Here is a 24,860-nt window from a genome sequence, read left to right as displayed (position 1 = left end):
CGTGTTCATGCACTTTATGAATATTGGAGGTTTTGAGGGTTTTCCTCCCCTTCCCCAGCCACCCCAAAGTTTTCTGTGTGTCTGTGAGGGTGACGGGGGCGGGGAGGGGGGGCGGCCGTCAAGTGGTGCGCACCCGCACCCACCCCCACCCCCACCCCCCTCGATCATGCGGCCGTGATTTTCGGCTGAGCACCTCTTTAAACGCCAGGCCCCGCTGTGTCGGGTCGCGCCTAATCGGTCCTGACAGCGCTGACTGTGGGAGAGTGAGCCCCTGCCTGCAGCGCCGCCCTCCGCCAGTAGATGGCGGTGTTAATCTTCAGTGACTGAGCCCGGGCGCTGGGCTGGCTGCTCCGCTCCGCTCCGTGGTGCTTGCGCAGGGCAGGGTCACCCTGCCAGAGGGTCGTGCCACCAGCCCTTACCCTTTCGGGGGCCGCGCCGTTTGCTGATCTGAGACTGGATGATTAGCGCTTCTGTTTTTGCGGAGGAAGAGGGAAGGAAGTGGCAGCCATTAGGTCTGTAGTTGAGAGAGGAATCTAAATACAGTAATTGATTGTTGACTGGTGAGTCTCGATTGTCGCGTCAAACTCAAAAGGGAGTCTGTATATCAAATAAAAAGGGGGGATAGAGACACCATGTGCTCAAAAAAAAAAACCAGGTCTTGGTGAACTCCAGGTGTTGCAAGGTGCTCTTGAAGAATAAGACTGCAGTAGTCTAACATAGAAAATAACAAATAAAAACTTCAGGCACTCTTGTGCAGAGCAGAAATTAGAGAACAGCCTTTATTGAAATACATTTAAAAACGGCGACTGGTTTTCAACCACACTAGGTCTTCCTCAGGGCGGGGCGAGAGAGGGTGTCTTCGCATGCCAGTTGCTGCCCCGCCCCTGGTTCTGTGTCTCTGTGCTTTGGCGGTATGGCGGGCCTAGCGTTACGTTCCCCCGGCTGCTAGCCTGCCTGCTGGGCGCTGTAAGGCCGGGTTTCCGTAGTGACGCGCGCATCGCTCTTCCTCTCTGCGTGCGCATGAGGGAGAGCGTCTCCTCAGCGCGCGCTGCGTTTGACACGCCGGCGCTGCTGCTCCTCACAGACAAACCTACGCGCGTGCCGATTGGACGCAGAGCTCCGCGCTGCTGCCCCCGGATGCCGTTTCCGTTTGGCTTCCGTCGGCTAATTGGATGTGAAGGGTTCTAGTCTCTCATCGTGGTGAAGGGCAGAGATCCGCGCGTAGAGCCTGTGCAGCGTAGGGCCTGTGCAGCATGGCGCCTGTGCAGCGTAGAGCCTGTGCAGCATGGCGCCTGTGCAGCGTAGGGCCTGTGCAGCATGGCGCCTGTGCAGCGTAGCGCCTGTGCGGCGTAGAGCCTGTGCAGCGTAGCGCCTGTGCAGCGTAGAGCCTGTGCAGCGTAGAGCCTGTGGGGCGTATAGCCTGTGCAGCGTAGAGCCTGTGCAGTGTAAGGCCTGTGCAGCGTAGAGCCTGTGCAGCATAGCGCCTGTGCGGTGTAGAGCCTGTGCAGCATGGCGCCTGTGCAGCATAGAGCCTGTGGGGCGTAGAGCCTGTGCAGCATGGCGCCTGTGCTGCGTAGCGCCTGTGAGGCGTAGAGCCTGTGCTGCGTAGAGCCTGTGCAGTTTAGCACCTGTGCAGCATAGAGCCTGTGGGGCGTAGAGCCTGTGCAGCATGGCGCCTGTGCTGCGTAGCGCCTGTGAGGCGTAGAGCCTGTGCTGCGTAGCGCCTGTGCAGCTTAGCGCCTGTGCAGCGTAGAGCCTGTGGGGCGTAGAGCCTGTGCAGCATGGCGCCTGTGAGGCGTAGATCCGGTGCTGCGTAGAGCCTGTGCAGCTTAGCGCCTGTGCGGCGTAGAGCCTGTGCAGCATAGAGCCTGTGGGGCGTAGAGCCTGTGGGCCTAGAGCCTGTGCAGCGTAGAGCCTGTGCAGCATGGCGCCTGTGGGGCGTAGAGCCTGTGGGCCTAGAGCCTGTGCAGCGTAGAGCCTGTGCAGCATGGCGCCTGTGCGGCGTAGCGCCTGTGCAGTGTAAGGCCTGTGCAACGTAGAGCTGGGTTTAGCGGCCCAGGTGGTGCGTGAACACGCGTGTGCGTGTGCCCTGTGCATGTGTGAAAACACGCCTGCGTCAGGGCGCGATTCTTTGTGTGTGTGTGTGTGTGTGTGGGGGGGAGTCTGTGTGTGTTCTCTCTTCAGCCTGAGCATGTTGTATGGTGATGTGTTTAACACATGTACCGCAGTGGTACGCAGTGTGTGTGCGTGTACATGAGAATATCTGTTCTGGGTTTCTGCCTGTGTGAAAGTGTCTGTATCTTACACTTTCAGTTTAAGTCTGATATCTTTGTTAAAGAGTGTGTGTAGGCGTGTGTGTGTAAGAATTAGTATTGTGCGCGCATATTTTATGTCTCTTTTAGCATATATGAGTCATTGGGATCTCTGCAGTTGCCTGTTGATGTAACGAGTCCACATGCACGTCTGTGGAGTCAGCCCGTGCTTCACGAAGTCCCGCCCTCTCTGGGATCTGGAAGGCACGTGGCGCGGCCTGTCACCGAATGTCATCATTGACTGTAAATGCAAAAAAACAAAAAAACAAAAAAAGTAAAGCGAGCCTCGGATTACAGGAAAGCAGCACTGCATTAAAGAACAAAGGAGATCGATGGCAGTACATTAAATTTTATGCGATTGAAAAAAAAAAAAAAAAAAAATCAACTAATTAAAATTGATTACTCTTGCTTTGTAAAAGTGTTTCTGAATTAAATTATTGTATGAAAACATTTTGACCAATCGAGGAGCCCAGGAAGTATCCATTACGGGATTGCCGCTGAGAGGCCGTGGGATGTTTTTTGTGGTGATGGCGGCGGCGGTGGCGACTGAGTAGCCTTCCGCGCGGCGCTGCTCCCCTTCTGTAGCGCGAGTCGCGCGGCTCAGTCTCCCGCGACCTCTAATCTCCCAAAACGCCGGTCTGCGCCCCCCCCCCCCCCCCCGTCTCTGGGCCTCTGTTACCTGAGCGGGAAAGGGGAAAGCGGTGGAATATTTCTGCCAGGTGTGAGAGAGAGTGAGAGAGTGAGTGTGAGAGAGAGAAGGAGTGAGAGGGGGTGAGAGAGGGAAAGAGTGTGAGAGTGGGAGTGAGAGAAAGTGAGAGAGCGAGAAAGTGAGAGCGAGAGAGAGCAAGAGAGAGTGTGTGAGTAAGAGACGGTGAGTGTGAGAGAGTGAGAGTGAGAGACAGACAGAGACAGAGAGAAATATATAGAGAGTGAGTAAGAGAAAGAGAGACAGTGAGTGAGAGAGGTGTGTGTCCGGCTTCTGTCTGGGGGGGGGGGGGCGGAGGGGGACGCCGTGCCCCTCGGTCAGCACCCTTCTCCAGGTTTTAGGAGGTTCCCAGGGTGCCGGTCCAAGAAAGAGGGCTGAGGTTCGTGTGTCTGTGCAGACGACGAGCTTCCAGGGTCCGCTTGGGACGTACTGTACGGACTTTATTTTCTGCTGACAGGGCGTTCCTGAGCTTGTGCTCGCCACGCGTGTGTCAGGCTGTGTGCCTGTCTGCAGGACACACCGCACACACACACACACACGACACACACGACACACACACACACACACCGCACACACACACACACACGACACACACGACACACACACACACACACACACACACACACACACACACACCGCACACACACACACACACACACACACACACACACACCGCACACACACACACACACACACACACACACACACACACACACACACACACACACGCACACACACACACCGCACACACACGCACACACACACACACACACACACACACACACACACACGCACACACGCACACACACACACATACACACACACACACACCGCACACACCGCACACACACACACACACACAGTTACAGTAGAGCACCGAACCTGGATTAAAGTTTCGGGGTGAAAGGCGTGCTTTTTCTGTCTCTCTCCCCCGGCGTTCCTCCCGAACGTTTTTGCGGAAAAAGGCGACGTTTTTGAATATCCGCGATTTGAACCGCCCCGCCGCCGCACGCCAACATTCTCGTCCTCCCAGAATGCCGATAAAGTATTGATGGATCTCTCCGTACTGGGCCGGCAGTGAGCTTAATAAGCTTGTCTGAATCATTACGACACGGAGTTTACCACACGCACGCGTCCTCCGCGCTCTTGTAACAGCACAAGCGCTTGACACTTTTTTTTTCTTGAATGAGAAGCTGCACGATTGAGGCTCGGGTTCGACTTTCAGCGCCAGCTCCGGAAAAAAGCTTTATACTCGGCCTTATAAATCTTCGGTCTATTTCTGATTTCGTGAAAGGGATTGTTTCTTGTTTTATGTAAGAAGGACGTAGCTTTACTGTGCCTGTAGTCTTGAATAAAAGTCGTCGTGCTCTGTCGTGTAGGAGGACAGTGTCCTGTTGGATTGTGCGAGCGTATCGTATCGCGACTGATGTCATGACATGGGTGCCGTCGCGACATGGTGACAGGGGCTCACAGCTCTACCTCAGCCAGGCCACGTTATGTGAGTTTATCATGGCCTACGTGGAAGACACTCACCACACGGAAAGTTAGACTGTAGCACTTGCGTCAGTTAAAAAAATGTTAGTTTTTGCACTTTGGAATAGCAAAATGTATCTTGTGTTTGTCGCACTGCCTGGTGAGCTGAGATTTTCTCACGCGCGCACACACACACACACGTGCACACACGTTCAGTCAGCGTCAGTTATTTTTATCTTTTCTGAACGTCAACGGAGTTTTCCATGACTTTGTTTTTCTGTTGTGCTTAGAACTGTTCTTTTTGACCTTTCAGTTCCAAACTTCCGATGGAACCTTTTAATCTTTAATGAATATAAACTCACCATCCTTATGATGGAAAACCCCATTTCTTGCCTAAGTTAATTGTTTTTGAAGTTAGGGATATATCTCCATAGTGATTAGATTAGGCTGTTCTTTCTCATTTGGTTGTATTGTATTAATGGCTCATAATTTTTAATTTTTTTTGCCAAAATATTGAAAAGGCTGCGTAATTATCTATCAAAGCTATTTAAAAAGATCATAACTATGATGAATTCCATTCTGTAAAGTTAATGTAATGTTTATCCTTAACGAGTTGCGGATGACTTTCTTTCTTTTGTGTGTTTATGAACCTGAACGTTTCATCTGTGGAAACGGCATGAAAAGTACACAGTAGGTACAGTACACTGTGTGTATGGGAAAAAAGTACAGTCCATTGTGGTGGATGACAACCGAACAAGTGATTCTAAACAAAAGAGTTTGAAAGGTCAGGAGTCCCCCCCCCCCCCCCCCCAGTGAGCTGTGTATGTAATAGCAGTGCGCTTGAGTGTCTCGGGGGGGGGGGGGGGGGGCGGGCGGGGGGGGCGAGTTGGGGCGAGGGTCAACACGGGTGCAGTCTGGCCTGCCCCTTCGTTCCCTGGGGCTGCCCCATCCCGGCGAAAGGTCCTTTTTAGCGGAAAAGACGTGTCATAATTAGAAGGCCATTTAAAGATGTACTTTTAAAGGATGAAAAACACCGTTCAGTGCATCAGCTTTGTTAGAGGAAGAGGGGAAGTACCTAATTGCATCAGAGGCCCATTCCATCTTCGGGGTTCCAGTATCAGAGAGCGCATCGCGCTGAAAGCATCTAAGGCAACTTGGCCTCTGTGATCGAATCACTCACGGAGCCAGCTAATTAAAATAGAGCTTCATTTTTTTTTTTTTCTTTCACTCGTTTTTTTTTTCCTGCTCTCCCACTCTCTCTCTCTCTCTCTCTCTCCTCCAAACCATTGTTTGGGAGGAATTTGAGACCGGCTTAACACAATTTCTCCTTGTCTATGAGCCCTTTTATTATATCAGCGATGCCTCTCCACAAATGTACAGGGCAATTTGAAATGAATTGATTCGCACTGAGGCTGGATCCCAGACTTGCTAATGATTTCCTTTTAGCGTCGTCCTCCGTCATTCCCCCAGCCTTCGCTCGCTCGCCCGCCCGCCCGCCCGCCCGCCCCGCCCGCTCCGCCATGATCTCTGCTTCCCCGGGAGCGTCGGTAATTACACACCAACACACACGCGCCCTTTGCCGCTGTGGTACAGGGCAGTGTCACATTAACAGCAACCGCACATAAAGAATTAAAAAAAAAAAAGAAAATTGTGTGCAGTCGCAGGTAGCCTGTTATTCAGGAACAGTTTAAGATGATGATAATTCTAAGTAATTATTGCGATAACCGAACTGTTCTTTGCGCCAACTCTCCTGCCGCTGTGTCATGGCTTTCGTTCATGGATTCGTAACCAGGAGGTTGCGGGTTCAAGTCACAGGTGGATAACTGTTGTTATTCCCTTTGACTGAGGTGCTTAACCTGAGTTTCTGTGTTTGGGGGGTTTCTGCCAGACTAATAAGCAGGGCAGTGTAACGCTCGCGCTCGTGGGAGCCTGAAAAGGAGGCTTTAGCTTGCTAATAAAACGCTTTACCCTCAAACGCCAGGGATTAGGCCTCGAAGGGCCTGCCTGGAAAACACGGCCAAAATGCAAGAAGTGTTACTTCAACTTAGACACGTGTTTCTCTTTCTGTAAAAATCAGTTGTGAATAAATCGCGTAATTACATTCACATATTAATAATAACTTAAAAAACACGCCGAGCTCTGTGACAGTGAGTCGGGATTCCTCTGCAAATGCTTTTATTTTATTTCATTTATTCTAATGCGCAACAAATTAATTGAACACAATGAAGATATTTGATGGTAAGGACGGGTTAGTGAGCATGTCAAGCTTTTTCCAGAAACTACAGGAAACTGTTTTATTTTTCAATAATTGAATAACGGGAGTCATACAGAATGATGGAGATCCCATGAGCACTGCTGAGTCTGCAGTTTTTACCTCAGAAGTGTTCAGTTTCACCATCATTTGTTTTTCCTGCAGTGTTCACATTGCAATGTTCTCTATTCCTATGGCAATAATAGCCTATTTATACTGATATTTATACTGATAAAAAAATGCCAGTCAGTGCGGCTGAGTCACTGACCTAGGCTCAGGCAAGATTTGTCCTTAACCTTGACTTACAAAGAAACGCAAGCATTCAAAAACAGGTTAGTTTGGTTATCGTTGTGCTTTTGTGGGGTGGAAGGAGAGAAATCCGGCATCAGCATTTAATCGTGAGTCAGATTTAAGGATAAATGTAGTTTGAATTGAGGCCTGCTTCCCTAGTGCTTCATGCTTAGATGTGTATGTGTAACAGTGCTGAGACTCCTGTTCTCCCTCATAGGGTGTTTTTTACACACCGATATGTGTCAGAGTTTCGTTTCACAATACTGGATTCTCAGCGTTGGGTCATCTTTTAGTAGTTTGCATTGGATCCCAAAATCGTGAAATGAGTCTGGCTTCTGCTCACCCCAAAGAAGCCACTCAGGAAATATTCACTTTCGTATGCGGTGTTTCTATGGCGATATCTCCGAGTGGAACAATCCTTTTATGTTTTATCGTTCAGAATTTTTAGTTAAAAGATCGTATAATCGTATTTTAAAAGATCAAATGCATGTACTGGCTTCAAGCAGCAAAGGGGCCGCTGGAAATTGCTAATTAAAATCATGTTCCCTCAGTCCTTCAGATAATTTATTTTCCAATACATCAGAAACTTTTATTTTTGGCAAAATGTAGACTTTGCCATGGTATCGCTCCTTGTGGAGCACTGGATCACTGTCTTATGGCTAAATGACCCCCAACCCAGGACAGAAGAATTCATTTTATACTTTTTTTTTTGTTGTTGTTCATTTTCTGATCCAGTCCAGTGAATTGAGTGACATGTAAAATCTGAGAAACAAGGAGCGAAGGCCCAAAGTAATTCAGCCGCGTGTGCTGCACAGAGAAACATCGCTCCGCGTGATGTCATGGTGCCACTTCCTGTAAGGAACGGGCCTCATCAAACCCCCTCCGGGCAAAAATTAGATTTGCCGGAGGGTTCTGCTCCTTTTCGGATATAAATTTTGAGGGCGAAAACGTCAAGAAAAGTGCACTGTTAAATCTCAGTCCGATTCAAACTCAATCAGGGCGCCCTGGCGACGGCGAAGCCCTGCTCTCTCATCAAGCACGCCGGGCTCGGGCCTCGCTGTTTATAATGTGGGCGTTCTCCGGTGATTGAGTTTTCCCCTCTTTTTCAGTTATACCTGACACTTTATTGCTTATCTCATTTGTAAAGATTATTGGTTAAGATGGGGGAGCACTCTGGTGCATTAGCAATTTTAGCCTTAGAAGACGCATTAGAAAAATAATGGTTATGAACCCGAGAAATATATTACCGGTATTCGCTGGAGCTGCCGTGGGTGGACCCGCCTTTTAATTCGAGTTGATGTTTCTCCTGTCCAATCAGATGTGTAACGGCACATACAAGGGGCGAAACAGGCCTCTTTTGCGAGCGCAGTGTGTGTGTACTTCCTTACGCTACAACAACAATGATCTATACGTCAATAACTAGACAAGACTAAAACCTGTGCAATGTGGTTATAATTGATTGAGATGTCTGGGTGGAACTTGCCTAAAGCAGCTACGTCATCTGTAAAGAAATGAGCACTTTTCCTGCCCCAGAAGATCCAACACAACTCTCTCTCTCGGTAATGGACACCCCTCCTCCCTTCTACTAGGAAAACAAAATGGATTCTGCCCACACCCATTTTGAGATAAATTAGCTAAACTTTTCTTTTGTTTTGTCGTGGTACTTGAATGTTTTTGTCATGAACTCCGTCCGCAGTGCTCAATACCTTGTTTTGAAATAGTTTAGATTTTTCCTGTAATGCTTTTTTTTGTTTGATTTTCTGGTTTCTGGTTTTTATTTTTATTTTTAATTATTTGTTTTTGATTGAAGCTCACGAAGCACAAAATGCCACAAACATAATTGAATTGGCATATGTAATAGTGACGGTATGTGATGACCTCATTCAGCTATGTAGTCTTATCAGAAGCAGGGAACGAGTTTTGAGAATTTTTAAGTGACATTGAGCGTTCTCACACTTTCATAGTTTTCACAAGTATTGTTGCGCAGTACGGAAGGGAAAAAACTCATACTTTTGTTTATACAACACTAGTTATAAATTAATTATACAATGTATGTACATTGATAAAGTAATAAGTTTAAAAAAACACACAAAGCTCTTTGGCGATGAATCAATGTCCCTCTGAAATGCTGCTTTTAAAATTTTTTTGTTCAAATTCACAACAGAGAATCTATAATTTTATAGCTAATTAATTTAACACATTAAATATATTTTACGGCAAGGGCGGGTTAGTTAATGCGTTAAACATTTTCAGAAACCAGAGGAAACTTTTATTTACAATAATTGAATAACCTGAGTCATACAGAATGGTGAAGAATGCATCCCGCGGGCGGTGCTGAATGTGCAGTTTTTAGCTCAGAAGTGTACAGTTTCACCGTCATTTGTTTTGCCTGCGCCGTAATGCTCTCTATTCCTGTGGCAATAAGTCTATTTATACTGATGAAAATGGCAGTCGATGGCACGGTCATTTCCAGGGTATGTTTACAATTGATTTTTTTTATTTCACATTTTGAATCAATCTGAAGCCGTCAACAATTGAAATAATTTAAATGCAGATAGTTTTGGCGGAAGTGATTGCAGTTTTCATTTGAAACTTTTTTTTTTTAAAACCCCACCAGATCTGCTCTCTGTTCTATCGGTTTGTGTGACACCCCCATCCCCTCCCCCCCCCTCGTTTCTCGCACACTAATAACCCGACTCTTTTATTGACTCAACTAAAACGCGTTTTTGTCAAGAAGTGAAAACCTCTTGAAACAGAACTTAACGCAGCACCCTGTTACCGAAGCCATTGTTTATCCCGTGGTATTTATTCATTTGTTTATTTATTTATTTATTTATTTATTTACAGTAACTCTGTTGTTTCCCGGGCCTTCCAGTGGGGGAATCGCTGTGCCAATTCTTTAATCTGCTTGTCACAATGAAAGTTCCGGATGACTGGCTCTAATGAGCTGCTGGCGTGTAGAGATCCAGGAATTTCCACGCCGCCTGTGTAACCCTCGTGTGCCCGAAAGGTCACACTAATGTCACGGCAACGCTGCAATCTCCGCAGACCTAAATCTTTTAAATGTGTTTGTTAAGTTTGAAAAGCAAAGGGCTTGTGTTTATTTAGATGTCTACGTCTGTACAGTCTTCACAGTCTACTGAATAATTCCTATTTTTGGATAAATTTATTGAGCATTTATTTTTATTTTTTTTTTGTTTTTAGCTCATAATTGATCTGTTTAATTTGAAAAATGGACGATCCTTTGACCGTGGTTTCGTTCCGTAGGCTGAATTATTTTTAGCGAGCTGTTGCCGCGGATGGTTTGCTAATGATAGGTTTTATTGGAAGTTACAGGCTACAGAAAATCGTTGAGATCCCCTTTATCGCGCGCCCATCTTCGCCGCACTATTTGTCTTTGTGCGTTAAAGAAGAGGGATACGGTCGTTCAGACAGGCACTCTCCGTTGTGTGATCTTCAGCTGTTTTTGAAAATGTAATCATTTTTGGATTTAAAAACGGGCCTTTAGTATATGCAATGCATTATCCAAAACGAATTATGGACAGGCGGCCCCACTCAATCACGTTTTATCTTTTGCCACTTTAAGAAAAAGAACAATAATCAGAACCTCTCAACCTATTAGAGAGATGACTTTTGCAATTGAGTCACGGGGACCGCAGGTGCGATAACAAGTGGGTCTCAGTCGTACCTTTCCTTGTACATCACCCCCCCCCCCCCAACCCCACTCCCACAGCCCCACCCTCCCCACCCCTACCCCCACCCCCCCTCTCCCCCCCTCCCGCGGTGTCGAGCAGGTATTATTTCTCGTACATCCATATTTTAAAAGCATCCACTTCGGACCTACCCACTTCACATCCATGTTTTTTTTTTTTAAGGCCACTAAAGGAAGCAGCACATTTTTTTTTAATTCTTGGGAAAAAAAAAAAAAAAACTTAGGTAGCTAAGGTAGGAAGCCAGGGGTGTGAGGTCTTCGGTTAAAAACGCAGAGGAATCGATAAATGCCATGCACTTACAACTTCAGGGACCGGCATGCCGGTGCTATTTAATTTTCTAGTGCATTAACTTTTTAAGTCATTACAACAGTCTGCTCTCATGATTTGATCACAGTGTATTTTTAACCTTGGGAATTTACCGAAGTTTTTTAGCAAAGTATTCTTTTAGATATTAGATACAGATGAGCACTTCAACATTTAAGTATGGATTTTCTCTCCCCCCCCCCCCCCTGCGCTGCACTCTAGGTGGAGAATTTGTCTTAAAGAGGGCAGTAGCAAATTAAACTCCAGGCACCAAACCCTGATGGGCTAATTCTATAACTGCTGATTTCTCCGCGGCCCGGCGGTACGAGAGTGGAGGGAAGGAGTACACTTCCCGCGCACACTTTTGGGAATCTGTCAGAAGTTACCGACCAATTAAACGGGCTTATAGAGCACGCCCGTCTCGTGAAGGAAGCTCTTCCAGCGGCGCGTCTGGAGCCTTGGGTTTTTGCGGCTGTAGACATTCCCAATTTGAAGGGAGTTTTTTTTTTTTTTTTTGCTTTTAAGCAAAACCATCTCCCTGAAGTGTGCGGCCTGTGTATCGTCCTCCTCCCCACCCCCCCCCACCCCGTGAACGCGGGCGGGGCATGTGGGAGATTTCGGGTCGCCGCTCATCTTTTAAAACGCCCCCCCCCCCCCCCTCTCTGTTTTGGCAGATCGCCACGGCGGTGAAGTTCCTGCAGAACCCGAAGGTCCGCCAGAGTCCCATGGCCACCAGGAGAGCCTTCCTGAAGAAGAAAGGTGAGATGGTCCCGGGGTCCTGCACTTCGCCGTCCGACGCCAACACGAATCGCATAAGAGCACTTCTGGAGTCAGCTGGGGGTCTGGCACCGTGTGTAATCTCATTTTGGGGTTATGGGTCCGTGCGTGGGTTTGTTCCATTTAAAAAAAATATGGCCCTTTCCAGATTATATACCAGATTAATTGTTTTAAAAAAAAAAAATCATTCAGAGTTATACATAAAGCGTCATTACAGAAAGTGGAATTTTCACCAAATGTAATATTACTGTCAAGAATCCGCTTGAATTTATAAGAGGAACTGAGACTTTTTCAGTTTGCAGATCATTGACAACCGTCACAGTGGATGCTTTGTAATATTTATGGGGAAATATTCAAAGATAGTGCGGTCATTTATTTCAGTTACACTTTCTGTAAAAAAAAAAAAAAAAAAAAAAAACCTTTCTGTGAAAAGGTTAACTTCAGGGGAGATAGGAATTATGTTTTTCATATCTTTCAGCATATTTCTCACATCCTTTTGCATAATATGCGCTCATATGGTATGGAAATGGCTTGGTACACTCACCCCATCCCTCATTGTGGGGAAAAAAAAAAAAAAAGCATATTCTACTTTCTGTGTAGAATTCCTCGCTGGTGTAAATCCTCAGCAGAAATCCATTATGTGGCAGAGACACGGTCCGTCTGATGGACCCGGGCTTGAGATGTCCGTCCGATGAGGTCATCGGTTTTCCGGGGTCAGAGGTGGAGGCCGTGGCCCGGGTGCCCTCTGGGGGGCGGGGCTTGCGGTGGAGTGCCTCGGCCGGGCTCTGTGGGGTGGGTAAATGATCCCCCCCGGCCGGGGACTCTTCTTTGGGTCGCAGAAAATGAATATTGACAAACTCTCTCCCGCACTCTCAGTGGAATTGTCAATCACGGTCGCTCCCAGCATTTCAAAGCTTTTACTGAATTTAGCCGTTATTAGAAATATACAGCACTCCCCTCGGAAAGTTGCATTGAACAGTTGCCGTGGGGGGGGGGGGAGGGTGGCGTTGGGGGGGTGCGTGTGGGGGGGGGAGGATGGCCGGGTTAAAGAGATTGAACGGCACACGACACCTCTGAACCCAGAATGTAGCATTTTTCCCCTGCCATTTCTCCTGCCTCTGGTCTGTGTGGTAGCTCAAAGTGCAGCTTATGGAGAGAAAACGCTCACAAAATGTGTTTTCTGCTTCAAATAGCTGTTATTCATATGGCCTTTTTTAAATCTTGTAAGTTAAAGCCGTCCTTTGTGTTCTTCTGGGAGCAGAACGAAAGCTCTCGTAAGCTTGTGACACTACCAGCCTGGCGGTCTCATCTGGCGTCCACAGACTTTCCGCGTCCTCAGACCCATCTCTCTACATTACCGGGGTTTTTCTACAGCTTGTGAATTGAAGTGATTATTACTTGTTTTTTGTTTTTTTTTTGTTTTTTGGAAAATTACACGACGTGTCACGATCCTGTGACGCTACCGGTCTCATCGTCCGCAGAATTTCCATCTCAGACATAAACGCCACCTCACAGCCTCAGTGAGATTTTACACGTCACAGGAAGCCGTACCACGGCAGCCATTTTGAAGGCTGTAGCGGAATTACTCATAAGCCAAAGCCGCGTTAAAGAAAAGGCTGGAAGTTTCCGTGCTCTCTCTCTCGCGGTGCTGTCAGCGCACCCGGGCAGGTACGGAACCGGGGACGTTTCCTTCATTTCACTCTTTCACTCTTTCCAGCCTCTTCAGCCACGCGACAGCAGCTTTGTGTGAAAATGTCTTTTTTGTTTTCTCCCCCTCTTCTTCCAGTTCTTTACAGGAGGAGTTGTGTACTTCGGGGACTAATTAATCGTAAAAGCTCTGGGATTTGGGCGTCTGTGCCGTCCTGGCGGTGAAAGGCGAGCCTAAAAGCTCCGTGACCGGCGGGGGTAACCCGAGACCAAATCTATTGTGTGCCGGCTGCCATTCTTCACCTCGGTGGGGCGTTACGACTCGGGTGTCTTTACAATATTACCCCCCCACCCCACCCCACCCCCACCCCACCGCCCGATCTGCGTTTCTCATTATCAACAATTTGGCTTTATGTATAATTCAGGACCGTTCGACGGAAGTTCCGTGAATAAAATATTCTTTTTTTTTTTTATTTTTTATTTTTTATAAACGAAAAGACGCTTTTAGAGTTCTCGCGAAACCACGCACACACACACACACACACAGGGCCATATTTAGTCACCGTGTATAAGCAAGGCCTTGGATTTGTTTTTAAAGAAAGGTGTGTTCAGAAAAAGGGCAGGTTGTTTTTTTTTTTTGAAATAGAAATGTCTTCTGCGAGGGCACTAATAGAGCATCAAATATTTATGCCCCGTCTTGCCGTGATATTTTAGTGAACAAATTTCCCTCGTCAAACGGGTTCAGCCGCGGTTGACAGAGGAGCCGAAAGTCTGAGAAATGGCGCCTTTCGCCGAAAACGCGGGAGAGCACGCCGCCTCTTCTTCTATTCGGTGTTAATAACAGGTTTGATAATCAGGGTCACAGCATGCTTTGCTGCAGAGAATATTTTCTTTGCGCTTCTGATGGCAGACCGACGGACTTATTTGCATAAAGTGTTTCGGCGGAAATGTATGCCCGATATAAGCCCACACCTTCGTTCCCCTGCTGTGCTACTGTAGAAATTTCTGCCGGGTTTATTCTTATAGAATATACATTTGGCGTACGCTGCTTATCTAAATGCTGTCTCTGTGTGTCTTATGACATTAGAACAGTACTGCCTCTGAGCCTACAGTAAACTGTGCCTGATACTAGGGGCCCTGTGGAGAAAAGTTTCAGCATTTTAACAGCACAGAGTCAGGTGTATCGAGTGTCCTTTCCTCTCCTGTGTGCAGGCGTAGCCGCTCGTGCATTTGTGGGGTTTTATAGGCTGTTGAGCCCAAGCACAGCTGCATTATATGACACGTCCCGGTGCCACGGTGTGTGAGATTGGTGCTTTGGGATGCCCTGTGCGTTTGAGTGTCCATGTGGGCTTTGGGATGCCCTGTGCGTTTGAGTGTCCATGTGGGCTTTGGGATGCCCTGTGCTTTTGAGTGTCCATGTGGGCTTTGGGATGCCCTGTGCATTTGAGTGTCCATGTGGGCTTTGGGATGCCCTGTGCATTTGAGTGTCCATGCGGGCTCTGACACACAACCTCCATCCATTTCCACCTGCGACCCTGTCCTGCCCATATTGTAAACACCATCAATTTCACTGGTGGAATCTCTGACATTGAATATATGTCCCTGTAGAGTTCTGTCTTCAGTCCTGGGAATCTGTCCACTCTCCAACACTCAGGAAGTCTGCCGGGGGACTCTACACATGATTTTGATGTCGCAGTGCCCTTCCATTCACCAGCTGCTCCGGGATCTGGTGCCTCTCAACGTGAACATCGGATCTGTTGCTGTACGAATATGTTCTACTTCAGCTGGGCTCAGCAGCTAGGAAGCCACAGCTAGGAGGCCCCAGTGTGAATGCCATTTGTCACAAGAACTCCCTGATATTCTTGGTTCACCTGTTGTACGGGTGGAAGCACTGAGTCCCTCTGCAGTAATCCAAAATGTGTTTTTATGCCAACATCGCTTGTAGTTTTGGTGTATTTGTTTAGGCCTCCTGACTCAGGCACTTTTAGAAATTGGAGATGAGTGAACTCGCAACAATTATACAATTGAAATGTCACATTAGCCCGGTTTCACTTCATTATGTCACATTTCAAACCCTGGCTCCGATCCAAGGCAGCATCACCAGTCCTCCCTTTCACTGTGGGGGGGACAAAATGGCTGTAAATGAATCCACATACGGCAGATTACCTTTTTCTGGAAAGCAGTTTTGTGTTTTAAAGACACTCATGACATGGGTTTTATTTTAATTTCCCCACTTTTATGGCACTGACAACGTTTACTGTCTCTTAAATCATAATGTAATGTCTGGAATATGTATTTGTGTACGTATTGCGTGTGTGTGTGTAATGTATGTGCATACACTAAACTATACAGAATGCATACACATATATTATTGCAATCAATGATGATGTTCTGGGTATTCTCTTCAATCCAACAGTTCCAGAGATACCGAACTATGGCCATTCATTTTTTTTTTACGATATGAAAGCAGATTTTTTTTTTTTTATAAGTTTAAGTATAAGTTTTTTTTTTCAGGATTCCTCCATATCCATAGTATAGAAAGCTGGGACTGGAGGGGGGGGGGGTGTGACGTACACTATGGTGGACGTAATCAAACGCATGTCAGTGTGTGACCCGGGACCATTACAACAAGATATCCCCCCGGGTGTTCATCCAACATCAATATGTCCATAGGCTTAAAGCTTCAAAAACCTAATATTGCTTTTGTAATTTGATGTTTTTTTTTTTTTTTTTTAAATATATGGGGTTTGAGTTCCATCAAATGAGGCCACTATTTCCAGGCCACTAGCCTTTTAATTACCAATCCGCACAACTGTGAGGTTATTGATGTAACTGGGGGCTAAATGGCACCCCCCCCCCTCCCCACCCCCCCCCCCCCCCCCGTTCCTAGCAGTGGAATGAATGCTAGCTCTTAATAATATTATTCATCTATTTATTCATACCATGCTTGTCAGTCTGTCGTTTTCTTTTGGTGTGGTCCAGTGGGTTGATCTGTGTCTACCTCAGACTACCAATATCTCTTCACATTTAAACAAATCGGATAATTTTTATTTTCTGTGTGATTGTAGAGGAATAGCGGTGTGCTAATGCTTCGTTTGCTTCGTTTAGGAACGACTTCGCCAGTCAGACGAATCTCAAACAATCCCGATGATTACTGAGAGTGATGTGAGTTCGTACCGCAGAAGCTGCAGTTACCGCGCGCGGTTCAGGCTCGGCAGTCGATGACGAGCGTTTCTCCGGCTCAGGGCTCGGGCTTTTCCCTTTAATTCCTCCTCTGCCCCTGACTGCCTTGAGTAGCATTAGGTTATATATAAATAAAAAAAGAAAGAAAATCTGTCCGTAAATTTGCATGTTGGAGAAAATGGCCTCATGTCAGCAAAAGGCCATCTCGACAGAACTTCACCTTGAACGATGCAATTATGTCACAATGCTGTTTCACTTTGTAAGTGACTCTTGCAATTTGAAGGGTGGGTGGCTGGGGTGGGGGGCGGGGGGGCGGCGGGCGGGGGGAGAGTAATCTTCACGGCAAAGTGCTGACTAATCTGAAGCCAATTTAAGTTTATTAAGTTTCACATAAAATTTCCCTTTCTCTCCAGTATCCTGCTGAGTTCACAGAAGCCACTGGCTCTCTTCCTGTTTCTTGTCATGACGACAGGCTGCCCAATGAGTTATTTGTGTCATTTGTGAACTTTTTTTTTTTTTCTTTTTTTTTTACGAATACACTGCAGACCAAATTCAGGTTTGATTGGCACGCTTCATATTAAAGCGCGCCTTAAATACTGGACCAGGAACAGCAGCTTAATTATGACAGAGGATGACCTTTAATTTTCTCTGTTTATTGCTAATACCCATTAATTAGGGTTAGGGTTGGGCCTAGGTCGCGGCAATAAGAATTAAATACAGCCGCGTTTTGAGGAAATGATTCATATCGCCTAAACTGCAGTCGAATTTAAAGTCGCACCGCACAAAATCTATCTTGTTTATGCGCGTTCCCCTGAATTATGTGCCACCTTTAAAAGTTTCAATTTATTCCGATGCGTGTCGCTCTTCCTGTGCAGCCGCTGGGGTAATTGGCTAATCAGTCTTCGCTCTTCCAAAACCTGAACCTTTTTTTTTTTGGCGTGGGGATCGCGTCCAGAGGAGCTGAAGACTGAGAAAGCCACAGTGGAACGTGCGACAGATCACCCGGGTTTCACCGCAGACTCCGTCCGCTCGCTGGAAACCGACCTGCCCGATCGGCTCGTGCGAAATTTTGAGCAAACGGCAGAAAACAGCGCCCACACACGTTGTTTACCAGAAGGACGGGCCTGCCGTGTTTGTGTTTACGCCGACGGGGACGCGGCCGGGGATGTGGTTTTTTGTTTTCAGTCACAGAAACATTTGTCAGGTTTTTTTTTTTTTTTTGTTGTCAGGTTTTTTCTCAGAACCAGCCGCCCGTTTTGTAACCGTGACGACAGCCGATTTCCCAGGACGGGGTTCGGTATGACGCTGAGCTTTTACTGAAGAGCACTTTCGGTTGCCCTCTCTCTCTCTCTCTCTCTCTCCCTCTCTCTCTCTCTCTCTCTCTCTTTCTCTCTGATTGCCAGGCCTGTGCTGTGCTTCGTGTCATGTGCTGGCTTTGGCGATAAGTGCTGTGAGAACTACAGCGTGGAGTACCTCATGCGGAGCTGTGATGACAGAGGGGGCAGTAGAGAGCACGTTGTCCACACTCTCCCACCCCCCACACCCCCAGCCTCCCCCCAGCCCCATCCCATTACTGTGACCCTGTGAACACCCTCCTCCAGCACCGTCGCTAACCCCCTCCCCCCCGCCTCCCATGCCCCCCCACCAAGACGCACGCGCAAATATATGTCCCTCTTAATTCCTAATACAGTTTAATGTCATATTTATGTAAATATTTCCTGATTTCGCTCGGTATTAACAGCCAGAAATGTCAAAGCTCACATAAAATGGAACAATAGCGTCTCCCGGCCGAGCGGAATTTAAATTGGATTCCGCCGTTAGTGCCGCTAACCGCTAACGCTAACGCTAACGCTAGCGCGCGCGTGCCGCCGGACTCCGGCTTCGCGAAGGCCGCCAAGCCGCGGACGGGCGGCGTATCCGATCGCATGCCGCGCATTCTTTACACGATAACCTCCCCCCCTCCTCCTCCTCCTCCTCCTCCTCCTCCTGGTGTTGTTCACGTTGCGCGTTTGTGCTGTAAGTGTGCGCTGAAGTAGGGGCTTTTAAAAAAAAAAAAAAAAAGAAAATCTCCCCCCCCCCCCCCCCCCCCGCCTTTCAAGGCTTGAGCTGAGCTGTGGTTGTTTTCAACACACACACACACACATACATTCGGGTCAACGTTTTTTTGTAACGGAAAATTTTCGCAACTCCCCGTGTTAGTGTTTCAACGGCTCTCATAGCATATTATTGCTTTCTTTAAGATTGTTAAACTGAGAAAGGCATCTTTGGGAATCTGTAATGGTCATTTCATAAGGCTTGGATGTTCCAGCAACACGTGATAAAAGAAGCATTCATGAACCGCTTCCAGTGGACGTGTGTCTCTACTTTTTGAAGGCTTTAAATGTCAGGACACTGTGACCTGTTTAGTGTGCTCCCTTGAGAGCGACCTGTGAGCTGTCCGTCGCCATGTGAGAAATAGAATTCAGAGAAGGGTATATTATTTTCTCTGTCTAAAATATTGTGTGTTTCCCCACTGATTTTTCTGTTCTCATCTGCTCCAGTGTTGAGTGCTCTTTTGTGATGGTAGTCCTGCCTCTGTGTCCTGCACACAGTACACAGCACAGGCCTTGTCGCTGGGTATTTTCACACTGCTGCTCTGGCTGCACGGTCACTGTGCAGAGTGACTGCGCAGCTGCAGTCGGGGGTAGTTTGCTGCTGACCAGGCTACCAGTGGAGCTGATGCTGTCCCGCTGAATTTTCTAAATTCTGCGTCAGTGTTCTAGAACTCGGTTCAGTTACCAGCAGTGATTGTGACATCAGCATTAGAATGTTCATTTGAGAGCATTCTAATCGCATATTTGAGTTCTTACAGCAGTGAAGGCTGTAGGGATGAGGCGGATAAGGCCCTGCGTTGTGAAACCCTCCCTCCCTGGGGTACAACAGGGCTGGTTGTGTGGCGATGCCGCTGGCTGGATGGAAGAGCGCACCGCGGCACTAAGAACCAGGCGCCTCAGCCGGGTCTGCGCCACCCTGGCCCCTACCCCCCCGGCGTGGGTGGGGTCCCTGAACCTGTTCAGCTGCATATGCAGGGGAGCTGAATGAAACGTCATGGGGAGCCGGTGTCACTGTCTGCCTCCCATTACTCATGGGCTTGTCATTTGTGGAATTAAATTATAAATGAAGTCAATAGCTGAGCAAAAGAACAAACACTCTCCAAACTTCCCAAAACTCCTTACCAATACACAGATGTGCAATGGAATGGGGCATGTGGGTTCCTATTTATAGACAACCCAACCCACTTCCATACAGATCATCGGTTTCTTATCTTTTTAGATAGCTATGCCCAATCACCCATAGCAATGGACGACTTCGTAATCGTGTAATAATAAAAGCATGAAAGTATTCCACGAAATGCAGAAGTCCATTGTGATGTCACCGGGACCAGTGCTGTGTGGTCCTGATGTTATCTGCCAGTCAGATTTCAGTGTTGCACTTTCAAAGCTAATTATAATGCCGATAATTGTCAAATCGTTAATAGAGAGGGGGAAAAAAACATTTTCAGTTGTGTTTCCATGACGAATATTGAAACAAGTTTTAAATAAAAAGAGCCCGGCCTGTTTGCTGGAGCCGATGCCCTCGTGGCCTCGTAGGGGTGGGTACGGCTCACGGATCCTCCGTACCGATAGGGCGGCGTCGGTGGAGAAGCGGGTCACGTGACCAACCCCTCGGACAGAGACGGCCACGGCCAAGGCTCTGCCGGGGAGAGGAGGAAGGCGAAGGGCGGATTGACGCGGTGATAAATTACTCCACGGCGCCACCTAGGCCGGGCTCCCCGGCCGCGCACTCTGTCATCAGCGCGGCGGTGATAAAGCAGGGAAATGAGCGCGCGGGCCTCTCTTTAATACATAAATGAATAAGCTATGAGAGCGGTCATTATTTAGGGCGCGCAATTGTCAGGCAATGGCGCAGTTTCCCCGGGACACCTCTGGCCAGTGCGGGAAAATCAGCATGAGAAACGGGTTAAAGTTGCATTCCCCCCATCTCAATAACCCCGCTGACCTCCATCTATTTACAACCCCCCTGACATTTTTTATTTTTTTTATTTATTTTTTATTTTTTTTCGAATTTCATATTCAAAATGTAAGTAATCTCCATCCAAGGACGACTTAATAATTCAGCCCCGGCGCGAGACAATAAAAAAAACAGCATTCACCTTTTAGCACCCAAAATATTTTAGTAAGCAATTTTATAATTGGCTGTCCGAGCTTGTTCTTAACCCATAAAGTTCAGAAGTGCCAGAATTGGAGAAATGCTTTTTTTTTTATGGAGGGGGGGGGGTGGCGGGGGGGTGGCGGGCGGCCCTGTCGCCTCTTCGCCTCTGGAAAAAAAACAGCCGGAGAATAAAAGCGGGGAAAATAGAGCCGTAAATAACGGGCCGTGCAATGGGTTTTCCTTTAAATAAATACCGATCAGGTTTATGTTGAAAGACAATAGAAAACGTTGCCCAGATATGCAGTTTACAGTATTTATAGCTGTAATATCGAGGTGCCACCACCGTAATTTCATGCCCCAATGAGAATGGCAAGGTCAAAGCAAATGCCTCGGCTGAGCATCTGCTAATACGGTGACTCATAAACAGGCCCCCGTGTGTATCAGGTGCGCCAAATACTACGGCATAATGAAATACAGAATAGCTTTCCATTATTGTTTCTTTTTACGGTGTCGTCATTAGACGTAATTTATACCTTTAAAAAAATTCATCTCGGAGCAGGTCGATCCGAAATAGGGGTCTTGAGGGTCATTCCACAGGTTTTGGAAACAGTAATAAATTTAACGAATTTTTTTTTTTCCTCCCTATTTTTTTTTTTTTTTGGTGCCATTTCCCTTTTCGAATGTAAAATTCGTTCTCGCCTTGTTTTTTTTTTTCCCTTCTTCTTCTTCTTCTTCTTCAAAGGGCCTTCATTTGTCTTCCGCTCTTCTGGATAATAAACAGAGTTATCAGAGTTTATCATGTGGACGAAACGGCTGCGTGGGCTTACATTTTACAGGGGGGATATATCCGCTCGGGCATTTGCATGCGTTTTATTCCACCGTAATGCGGAAAGCTGCCGCGTAAGAAAAAGGGTAAATATTTTGAAAGGGTTAAAATTGCCCCGGGGTGGGGGGGGTGATTGGGGTAAGGGGGGAGTGGGGGGGTAATGGGGGATTTATAGTGCTCGGCAGGGCAAAATTTAAAAAAGGCAAATTTATGAGGGTCCTTAAGGCTGCAGTGCAGTGCTGCTCTTCCCCTCTGTGTGTGGAGTGTGTGGAGTGTGTACACGCCTCGCCTCACCCCGCAGGCAGACACTGTGGAGTCTGCAGGGGTCAGAGGCGTCTCTGGGACACATTACTGCTTACTGGACACTGCAGGCTTTGCCCGTGCGGGGTGAGCGAATGGGAGGGAGGGGGGGTGGGGCGTTTCCTGGCACTCCCCTCTTACCCTGGCCTTGGTGGGCTGTCCGGTGTCGGCCCTCCCCTCTTTTAATGTTGTTTCCTGGACCGTTTTTTTTAAAATTCCCGGCATCGCCGCCGCACACCGCCCCGGTGTTGCTTTAACGAAACGGGCCTGGCTGTGAATCCCCTGAACGTCCCGTTGAGAAGAGGGAGAGCGTTCGTGGCGTCCGGAGCGGCCTCTCCCTGTCCTGTCATTCACTCAGTCCTCCTCAGCAACACGCTCGTGTGAGGGTGCGTCTCTCTCTCTCTTTCTGTCCCTCTCTCTCTCTCTCTCTCTGTCCCTCTCTCCCTCTCTCTCCCTCTCTCTCTCTCTCCCTCTCTCTCTCTCTCTCTCTCTCTCTCTCTCTCTCCCCCTCTCTCTCTGTCTCTCTCTCTCTCTCTCTCTCTCTCTCTCTCTGTCCCGTAGAACTGGGCCCAGCACTCGTTCCAAACTTTACGCAGGAGTTCGGTGCCGAGGCGTCTGCGCTCCGACGTTAGCGTAGCCTTTAGCCGCCGCGACCCGACGCGACACCATGGCGACTTTAAAAAGGAAAAACGCTCACGTCCAGCGGGGATGCGTGCCGGTTTGTGCGCTGGGGGGGGGGGGGGGGTGTGACCCGTTTCCTGCGAGACGCAGTGCTCCTGCCCCGCCCCGCCCCGCCCCGTCGAAAGGAGGCGCTACAGCCAGGCCCCAGGCCCTTCGCCACAGCTATAATTTGTGCCACTGGCAGCGAAAAGAAAAAAGGTCTTGCTGTTCCTCTTAAAGCGGCTCTTTTCCAGCAGGCCTCTCCAGGCTTTGTTCTTTCTGTACAGCGGCGGGCAGGAGTTCGGAACGACCCGGAATAGTCTGTGAATAAATCTCGGCAGGCAGCCCGGCGGTGGAAGGCTGCTGAGGAGAGGTGGGGGGGGGCGGGGTGGGGGGGGGGGGCGGGGGGGGGGCGGCGTTTGTGTTACATGAAAACTGCCAGGCCCCCCCCCACCCCCACCCCCTATTTCCCCCGTGTGTGTGTTTGTGTGTGTGTGTGTGAGAGCTAGACAAATAGTTACCGGTTATAAAATAAAAAAAATGGCGAAGGAGTCGTGCTCCACACAAACGCCGCTCGGCGGGGGGGTGGGGGAGGGGGGACGCAGAGTCAAGCGGACGCCGCCGGCGAAGAATGGGGTCCGCACGCGGGCGGCTCCCCCCGGCCCGCCTCCCCCCACCGCCGGGGCCCACTGTTCTTTTGTGGAGGACCCCCTCGCTTCCACTGCCAATTTACTGGATATAAAACCGGCTCGTTTGCCGGCTCCAGAGTGCTCGGAATCCCTCTGCTCGCACCCCCCCCCTTCTCTCTCTGGCCAAGGTGCTTGGGTTCCGTTCAGGGCCCCCGGTTACAAACGCCGGGGCCAAACAAACAGGGGTTGGGTTTGTTTTTTTTTTGTTTTTTTCCCCGTGCCTGTCGATGCGTCGGCAGCCCCCCTTTTGTTTGGACGACAGCGCTCGGTGGGACGCGCCCGCGATGGCGCGTGATTGGAAGTGAAACCCTGCTCTTTGCACAAAAGGAAATGTTCATATTAGATTTTTTTTTTTTTTTTCTTTTGCTTTTTTTTTTTTCACCACCGGGGAGCTCTTTGCAATTTAATCATCACTAAAATCATTAAAAAAGATCTGAAGATTAAATTATATTGGCATTTGCAAAATTATGTAATACATTTACATCACAATGAAGAAATTAAAATAATGCATTTTCTGTGTCTGGGGTTTATGAAAGCTCCACCTGGGAAATATAGCTCCATAAGTGGACAGACTCTTATTTTGCAAGCCTAGTTGCTGGAGTAATAGGAATCTGCGCTCCGGCCTTGATAGCCCGAAAGAGGTCGTGGCTTACCCTGATTCCTCCCAGAGGTGAGGGTCTCGCTCCTGGAGCGAAGGCTCCTTATGGGGCAGTTACCCCTGTCTGTACGTCTCCATGGTAGAGATGGGGCAGCGGCAGGGGGTGAGGTTTAGGGAGTCTAGAATTTGGAAGTGGTCGATTTTTACGTGCGTGCATGTTGTGCTCACGTTGTTTTTTTGTCTGACCCCCCTCCCCTCCCCCCTCCCCTTTCCGTTGCAGGTCTCACGGACGAGGAGGTGGAGTTGGCCATCCAGCGCTCGGGCAGCACAGAGGAGCCCCTGGCCCTGGCCCCCGTGGGCCCCCCGCACATCCTGCACCCCCCGCAGCTGGCCCCTGTCCCGTACAGTGAGTGACCCCCTCCCCCCCCCCCCCCCCCACACATCCACGTGTGGCGGTTCATTCTTGGGTTTTTCTTATTGAACAACTGAAGTTCAGAGCGTTCATACTAATTCCCCCCCCCCGTCCCCTTGGGAGGGGGGGAAGCGGTTCCTGGTATCTGGGCTTCTGGCTGCGTTGGCGTGGAGGCCCCGGTTGAGTCATCCTCGTCCTTTTTAATGGAGGAAGAAGCTCGTCTGTCTGGCATCGTTAGCCGCCCGGCCCACGTGCTAACGTGCTAACGTGCTACACGCCGAAAACGAGTTCTTTATTTCTGTGGGATTTCGTGGGATCGCGTTGACGTAAATTTATGTGTACGACCACGTTGCACACAGGCCAGTGTGCAAACCAATTAAGAAACAAGGAGATAATAATCATCAGGAAGAGACCAGATTTGTTAAATCAGCAATTATATGTTGAAGAATATGTCGCCCCTGAGGGGGGGGGGGGTTGGGGGTTGAGGGGGTTGAGGGCGGAGGGGTGGTGGAGGGGCGGGAGGGGCGA

At 48.4% G+C, this 24,860-nt stretch overlaps 1 protein-coding gene across 3 annotated transcripts in view; it reads left to right on the top strand.

Moving 5' to 3' along the window:
- pex14 (peroxisomal biogenesis factor 14) overlaps positions 1-24,860 on the top strand; it is an 84,645-nt gene that overhangs the window by 28,295 nt on the left and 31,490 nt on the right. For all 3 annotated transcript variants that reach the window (XM_035382050.1, XM_035382049.1, XM_035382051.1), the window contains exons 3-4: positions 11,724-11,808; positions 24,201-24,326. In XM_035382050.1, the coding sequence (XP_035237941.1) occupies positions 11,724-11,808; positions 24,201-24,326 (211 nt within the window). The remainder of the gene's footprint in view (positions 1-11,723; positions 11,809-24,200; positions 24,327-24,860) is intronic.

Source organism: Anguilla anguilla, chromosome 11 (genome assembly GCF_013347855.1).
Source record: "Anguilla anguilla isolate fAngAng1 chromosome 11, fAngAng1.pri, whole genome shotgun sequence".
Taxonomy (NCBI): Eukaryota; Metazoa; Chordata; class Actinopteri; order Anguilliformes; family Anguillidae; genus Anguilla; species Anguilla anguilla.
Note: the sequence above shows the minus strand (reverse complement) of the source record. Positions and strands in the feature narration are given on the sequence as shown.